Raw genomic sequence first — 7500 nt, forward strand, 5'->3', positions numbered from 1 at the left:
AGATGGTTGTCTTTGGTCTACAAGAAAGGGATATTAAAATCATCTTTGATTACATATTCAGTTTATTGAGTTTTAATGGACTTTAATCTGCCAGTGCCTTAAGCGGTGCTTTTGATCTGATCTAATATTTACAGTTGTTATTATTAATAATAATATTATTGTTAATGTCGACATAGGTCCCTTTAATAATTATTATAATTACCAGCTATGGAACACCTTTAGTTAAGAGCACTCAGGAGGTCATTCAACATGTGTCCATGCATTCTGGATCGAACTGGAATTTGGCAGTGTTGGTTTTTCTGGAGAGGGGAAAACCAACAACAAACTCAACCCACACATGACAACGGGAACGGAAATCGGACCTGAGCCACAATGATGGGAGGTGATGAATGGGAGGCGAGTGCTCTCACCACTGCACCACCCCTGCTTCCCTTTTACTAGAGAGGGAGGGAGTAGAATCCAAGATTTCCCTGCTGTCTGCATTTTATGCTGACCACCAAGAAAATGGAGACTTAAATTATTTTGGAAGCAGTCTGGTTGTAATGGGTAACTCAATTGCATCATATCATAGAGGAAATGGAAACTTTTGAAAACATGTGACTTTAAGACATGAAAAATTTGTACAACAGTTAACAACAAATTGAGAACAATATTCTAACTTATAACAATGAATTATTAAGACAGAGGGTTTAATTTGTATTAAGGCTGCCATAAAAATCATTGCCAGGATTAGGTAATTTCATAATTTGTATATTCACGTTTTCAAGCAATCTAGAGTAGAAAAAAAAATGACACCAAAACATTACCCAGTGTGAATTATTCAAAACATTTTGGTTGCTTTGTACTCTGATATAAAAATAAAGGATTCTAAAACACATTAGTGTAGAGGCGTGGGGGATAGATTTAAATAAGTAGCACTGTACTTCGTACATTATGTGTACAAGGGGAGCTCCAGGTCTTCACAAAAATTTATTAACACCTCGAACACCCTAGGACTTCCCCCACAAATTTGACGAGTAAAATCTTCTGGCGTTAGACAGAGTAAAATCTATGAAGTGTCATTCTCATAGGTCAATGGGTTAAGTAGGTTTGAAATAAATAAATGTCTTTAGGGGAAAAAAAGTAGCCGACTTCTCTGAGTAAAGTACTGTCAACACTTTTTGTTGGCTGTCGGGACTTGTTGAAACAACTGAATACTCAAACCTGTTGCCAGTATTGGATCACAACTTTTGTGTGCTAAACAATGTAAAGATTTGCACACATAATTTTGCCTGATATGTAAACAGTCATTTTAATAAAAAATCACTGTCAGTATATGAAGACTTACTCCAAAAGAATGTCTTGACAACCAGGGCAGTTTGGATCAAAAAACGTCAGTTCCAATTTTCTACACTGGATAAAAATTAAAATCAAGAGTTTTAAGATGAAGTGTGATGCCTGTAAGGAACTTTGTAAACTAATACAACATTAATCAACCTCAAATTAAATAAGTATAAGTTAACGGTCTTTAATATGGCTTTAACCGTATTTAAGGTAAACACAAATTTTAACCGATAAGGAAAATTAATTACCTCAATTCACGGTATCTAATTTTCCAGCAGAATTGGAAAAATTAAATTCTAATTTACGTTTATTGAATACAATTAAAATGCAAGACTTATTTTATGAACTTGCTTAATTCGTCAATTATTAATGAACAGGACGTCGAACTAGAACAAAGATCTTGAAAAGGCTGTCAGAATTCAACAATTTTTCAAGTATATCCTTTCAATAAGAGAGTAAATAAATAAACTTACGTTTTCGCACAAAGGAGGATCTGATGGCGGGTGAGAAATAGGCTTTTCACGCGCTGGCATAATAAAATCGGTCACCACGAATCCTGATGAGGACTCGGATGTCTTTTCCTGAAAATAAACAAAAAACTTGTTTACATTGATGAACACAAAAGGACTGCTAATTTTTCACCGATCGGGATTAAAGGTAAGGCTTCAACATTTAGCTTTAAAATTCACGTGACAAGACCAGCTGTTTTCTGTGAAATACTCTACACACTACAAACCTTTGAGGTTAAAATTCGGTCAAGTGACACGAAAAAAATATTGTTGACATAACTTCACACCAAAGGCGCTGGTGAATTCTTGCGAACTAATGGCCACTCGTGAAATTAATAAACTCGGCGTGAGATCAATTAATATCAGCTGAGAGGATTTAATCGCTGTGAAAACGAAAAATCACGCTACCAATTACAAAGAAAGCTCTTTTTTAAGCATCAACAACTTACCGTGTCACGAACTATGGTCATGACGAGACTTCGGGAAAACAAAATGTTCAATACACGCAAAAAGAGAGTTAAAAAATTCTATTGCTTTGCAGTATTTGCTGCTGTGTAGCCAGCAGCACTTCTTACCTTTCCAGGCATAGTAGAATTAATCGAAGAAATGAAAAACCAAAGGGTTTCTTAACCCTTTTCACAAAGTCATTACAACTGTAGTTCCTCGTTTGGAGTGTTGTGTTTTGGATTTGTAAGGTCAACCGCTGATAGCTATGATGTATAACGCGGCGCATGAAAAACCAATTCAATGGTCTGCGATGAGGAGTTGTCTTCATCGCGCCCTCTCAAAAGAAAAGAATGGTTGATCGCATGCTATTTCCTTGACGAATGTAAGAAGTGCTCGATAGTTTTCCTTCAATTCCGCAAAAAAATGGAATGTAACTTCTGATTGATATCTACCCTGACGAAAAAAACACTGAGAAAAATGGCTTTTCAATAATTTTGAGTCTATGGACTCCAAACTGTATAAAGTGGAATGTCTGAAAATGATTTACACGAAGCCAGTTGGTTCTCTTTTTGAATTGTTTTAAAACTCATGGTTGACATGGCTTTATTATATTAAATAACATTCGTATTTTTCTTAAGTTCCGATTAAAAGTTTTAATCTCAGATGTGTCATTTGCTATTGGTCCATCAGAACGGTGAGATACCTTAACACTTTTTCCTGCAAACCTAAGGAACTCTAAAGTTCTTGTTCTGTTTAAGAAATTAAGAAAAACGTATCCGGGGCGTTTTAGTTAATTACCGACCACACCTGCCAAAGGCACGAGCACACCGATTCAGAACATTTTTAAAATTTCCTTTCAATATTGTGGAAGAAACAGACGAAAATGCAATTACAGACGAACAAATGGTGACTTATTTGTTATTTTTACCCATGTTTTTTGTGGTTGCTTGATATGCTCTATTTGGAGTTTTATGCTCTCCTGCGATGTAATTATTTGCCCCTATCATCGCGCAGAATGCCGAGACATCATTGATTATTCATAACCGATTGCCCGGCAAATTTGAATACTATTTGGTTTTAAAAAGCTTTCAATTAGAGAAGAATTGGCCAACTTTGACCGACCAGACTGCAAAAAAGTTACAAGTTAACTTGGGGTTGGCAATCAATATATATGCAAGGACACACTCAATATATAGAAGCAAGGGGTTTCCTGATCAAGGGCTGTTCATGAAAAGTTCAAAGCGCGCAGTGGAATCGTAGTCACAGAAATATCGTTTGAGCGTATGCCGAAAATCTCCATTTATAAGTTATTCTTTCCACCGGCAAGACCTTTATTAACGAAAGAATTGATATATGAAATGAATCATATATTGAACTGGGGATATGAAATCAAGTGAAGCAATAATCCTAGCTCGCAGTTTTAAACGCAATTTTAGCAACCCTGTTGAAGTTCTGAATTTTCAGGCTTCGCAATTACTAACTTGCGTTCACAACTGCGAGGATCATTGCTTCACTTGAAGATCTTTATTCCTAGAAATATCCTGCAATCAGTTCCTGATTCCCTCTGGAAGCCACACAAGACGCTCCTACGTCTTACAAAACAAATTCGACTTGTGGTAGTTGAAATGCGAAACTGAAAAGTACCTGACTTTTTTAACTGGTCTAATCAGTTTTAAGCTTTTCAGTTTCTTTAGACCTCCCTGCCTTTCCTTTCTCTTTTTCCATCTTCCTTAACCAGTCTAGTTGTTATATGTTCTTTGTGGCAAAATAATAAAAAAATTAATGAATAAGTAAATAAATAAAAGTTTGCTACAGTAGCGATCGCTCGTTAACACTCGGGAATGGTTCGCCATTGTACATATGAACGTTACCGAACGTTTAACGAGGTAATGGATCCTTTATGAATTTACCCTAAAAATGAGGCTTGATAGACCTGCTAATTTTATGATAAATAAATTCAAAAATAAATAAAAAGAGAATAAACTGAGTAACCAGTAAATACTATTTCCAAGAAATGAAAGAAAAACCCATAGCAAAGCTAAACTTGGGGCGATGCCAGCTTCAAAACAGATTAAAATCTCGAGAACATCGGCTTATAAACAGCTTTATAAAGAGATGACCTTGGTTTTTAGCATCTTCAGGTATCTGAGATATTGTTCAAGTAACCGCCGCTTAGTATTTTACTGAATGCCATCCAAAGCTACTGGTTTTAGTTCAAGGAAAGTTGAACATGTGAACCCCTGCCAATTTTTTCTTGTCCCTTAATTAGCCTGAAACTCAGGAGGATAATTAATTATAGCTTTAAACATAATGATTAGCATGCTTTGGATATGTTCATCTTTGAGTCTGTGACCAATACGATCAATAAGTGTGCCAATATCGGAGGAGTAGACACAGGATAAATTAAATACGTAGATTTTATCGACGATGGCTCGAACAATAGCCCGTTTTCCCACTAAACGTTTGTTGCATAAGAAAAGCTTTGTCACCATAAGACTAAGCGCTTACTCACCGGGGGATCCATATCGGGTATCAAAGGATGTTCCCAGCGGCTCTCTCCGGTCACCGTGTTGAAATAATAGAGCCGGCTTCTGTGCGTTTTGGACGAGCACAAGACCCAATTTTCCGGGAGACTGGACTCGAATCTGTGAAGAGCCTCCTCATCATAGTTTGTGTCAACTTCCATCTCGTTGTCCGTCTGGATAGGGAAAAAATATGAAAAACTGACAGAGAAAATGCATGAAGAGCATTTGGAAAACGACAAATCAATCGTCACCACGGTCAATTTGTCGCGAGACTGGAAAGCGAACGCGTTCACGTGTAATTGTCGATCATTGTCCGCCAAAGCGTTCGAATATCAAATCTCGAGAGAACAAAAACACCTTTGGTAGTTCCTAGTCTTGTTTGCTACCGGAAAGAATAACTACAATTTACGAGATTAACCGCCTGATTACTAGCCTGGGTACCAGAGTTTTTTTCTCGCGCGCGGCGGACGGAAATTCTTCGCTTCGCTTCGGTGGCCGAAGCGACACCGGAAACTGCGCAAGAAAAACCTCTGGCACCCAGGGTACCTGATTACAACGTCGGACAATCCTTTTGTGTTCGACGATATAATATTTTGAGAAAGTTGTTTTCAACACGTGACTAACAGCCGTGGCTGACCTTGCCAAATCGTAAATTGTCGCCTCTTGATTTCTTCACTCAAGCCACAGTGCAACTTTGCTATTATTCAGGAATATAATTTTTTTTCTCAGTCACAAGGCTATCACACCTGTTATAAGAATGATGTCAATCATTTGACTTGTGCACTGGAATACACTTGATTGACAATTAATTCACAAATGAATTATACGATAAACTGAACGCAAAGCGTCAACAGTTTTTAATTCTAACAGGTTCAGCAACAGAGCGAAAAGCACATCTTGACAAAACCTCAGTGCTTTCTATAAAACCTTGTTTATTCCTTTTATGAACAAAGCTAAAACTGCTTTTCCAGTCAGCTATGATGTACGATATACGGAATCTCCAGCGCGTCGATTTCATGATGCGTATTTACTATGTTCCATTCGCTCAAAACCGGTTTACAAGCAATGGAAGACATATCTCTGAAAGTGTATTTTAACGATCTTGAACATATAGATAAAATGGCCAGAATGTTAGACAACCGCAGTGTAAGTTGAATTACACCTAGTCTAACAAGTTCTTCATGTTTCAAACACAAAATCCTTGTCAAGTCCACGCGCTTTGCAAGAAGTGAACACGGAATGTAAACATGCATAAGCAACGCTGAAGGCGCATTTCATTTTCCATCCACTACCGAATTTTAAAGAGATACTTACCAAGAGGTACAGCACAATTCATTTTTGTGAGCATACGATGGTTCAAGAAAAACTTTCAACGGTCTTTAATTGAGGTGATTATTTAAAATTAATGCGAATTCCAACCCAAACAGTGTTTATTTTAAGACTCAAAAGCTGAATAAAAGTCCAGCTTAAAAGCACAAGTGTCAGTTAGAGAATAACCTTTGACAAAACAAAACAAAGACCCACTCTTTTTTATTGTCATAAGCTGATGAATTTAAGACTTAAAGAGATAAGAGATTATTTATACGTTGCAACGGATTACATCAATTATCTCGTTTGTGGGGATAATTAAAAATCGGCCATTCGGTTATTTTCTGTTTAATCGATACTGTTACAAATAGGACAGTTTGTGCACCTTGTAATTGGAGAGTTGTTCACGTCACCAAGCGCGTGCTAGTTGTGCTTGAATTATATATCTTTTTCAAGAGCCATTAAAAAAGACTAAGAAAATTTGTGAAGATTAAGCTATAAAAATGTTATCAACGTCATCTTCTCGAATTTTGTGATAGTTACGATTAATTAATAATAGATGGTTTTCAATCACGTGACGAGACGACCATGTCGGTGCACAAAACAATAGCAAATTATGGCTCACGTTTTGAATTATAATAGGGTTATATTTCCAAAAGACTTTTTTCTCTGTTGTTCTGTGCACCAACATGGCTGCTGTGACGTCAGATGAAAACCATCTATAGGACTTCAGGGAGTAATCAGTCGCCATTTTGATTTGCAAATATTTGTAACAAGCATGTGTATTTGCCTCATAATGTAAGCTGATAACTTTGCACGGGCGCACACTGTGACTCGTCCACAAAATTATTCAACGAGTTGAATATTCGGCGGCGATGGCACGCGAGAACATTAGCGCTTAAAACTCCACCGCACACTCCCCAACAGTCACGATTGAAACTTTGCTTAGCTCTGATAGCTCTAGTGTGCGGCGGGTTATAGTGATTTGCCACTACCTAAACATTTACATCCACCAATGTTGCACGTGGGATCCAACTTTGTTCGATAGTTTGGCCAGGTCTTTACACCCGTTGTTTTGTTTTGTGTTTTGTGTTTCATAGCTGTCTCCGAGAAGGCGCTGTTACACTGTGCAATTTTTTTCAGTACCATCACTTGTCGCGCAACGCCATGACGAGACAGGTCGCAAGAAACATTGCCCAGTTTAACATACCTTGCAACGGCCAAAAACGTTGAAACACACTTTGCAAAACCCGTGGAGAAACGTTGCATCTAATTTTTCAAGCATTGTAACATCTGTCATTCAACTTGTGAAGCAAAGGTATGCGGCATCAGCCAATGAAAATGCTACTTCAATAACTTCGTGTCATCATCGAAAAGAGATCGCTTGT

At 37.4% G+C, this 7500-nt stretch overlaps 1 protein-coding gene across 4 annotated transcripts in view; it reads right to left on the bottom strand.

The window, feature by feature from the left end:
- Positions 1–7500, bottom strand: part of LOC138028518 (CAP-Gly domain-containing linker protein 3-like) — a 38979-nt gene that overhangs the window by 27824 nt on the left and 3655 nt on the right. For 2 of the 4 annotated variants that reach the window (XM_068876109.1, XM_068876101.1), the window contains 4 exons: positions 4792–4977; positions 1797–1904; positions 1328–1392; positions 1–17 (listed from right to left, as the gene is read on the bottom strand). The exon at positions 1–17 is cut by the window's left edge and continues 71 nt beyond it. In XM_068876109.1, the coding sequence (XP_068732210.1) occupies positions 1–17; positions 1328–1392; positions 1797–1904; positions 4792–4977 (376 nt within the window). Of the gene's footprint in view, positions 18–1327; positions 1393–1796; positions 1905–2407; positions 2514–4791; positions 4978–6118; positions 6224–7500 lie in introns of those variants that run through there. The other 2 variants (XM_068876117.1, XM_068876123.1) reach the window with 2 other exon arrangements.

The sequence above is a fragment of the Montipora capricornis genome, chromosome 2 (assembly GCF_036669925.1).
Source record: "Montipora capricornis isolate CH-2021 chromosome 2, ASM3666992v2, whole genome shotgun sequence".
Lineage (NCBI taxonomy): Eukaryota > Metazoa > Cnidaria > Anthozoa > Scleractinia > Acroporidae > Montipora > Montipora capricornis.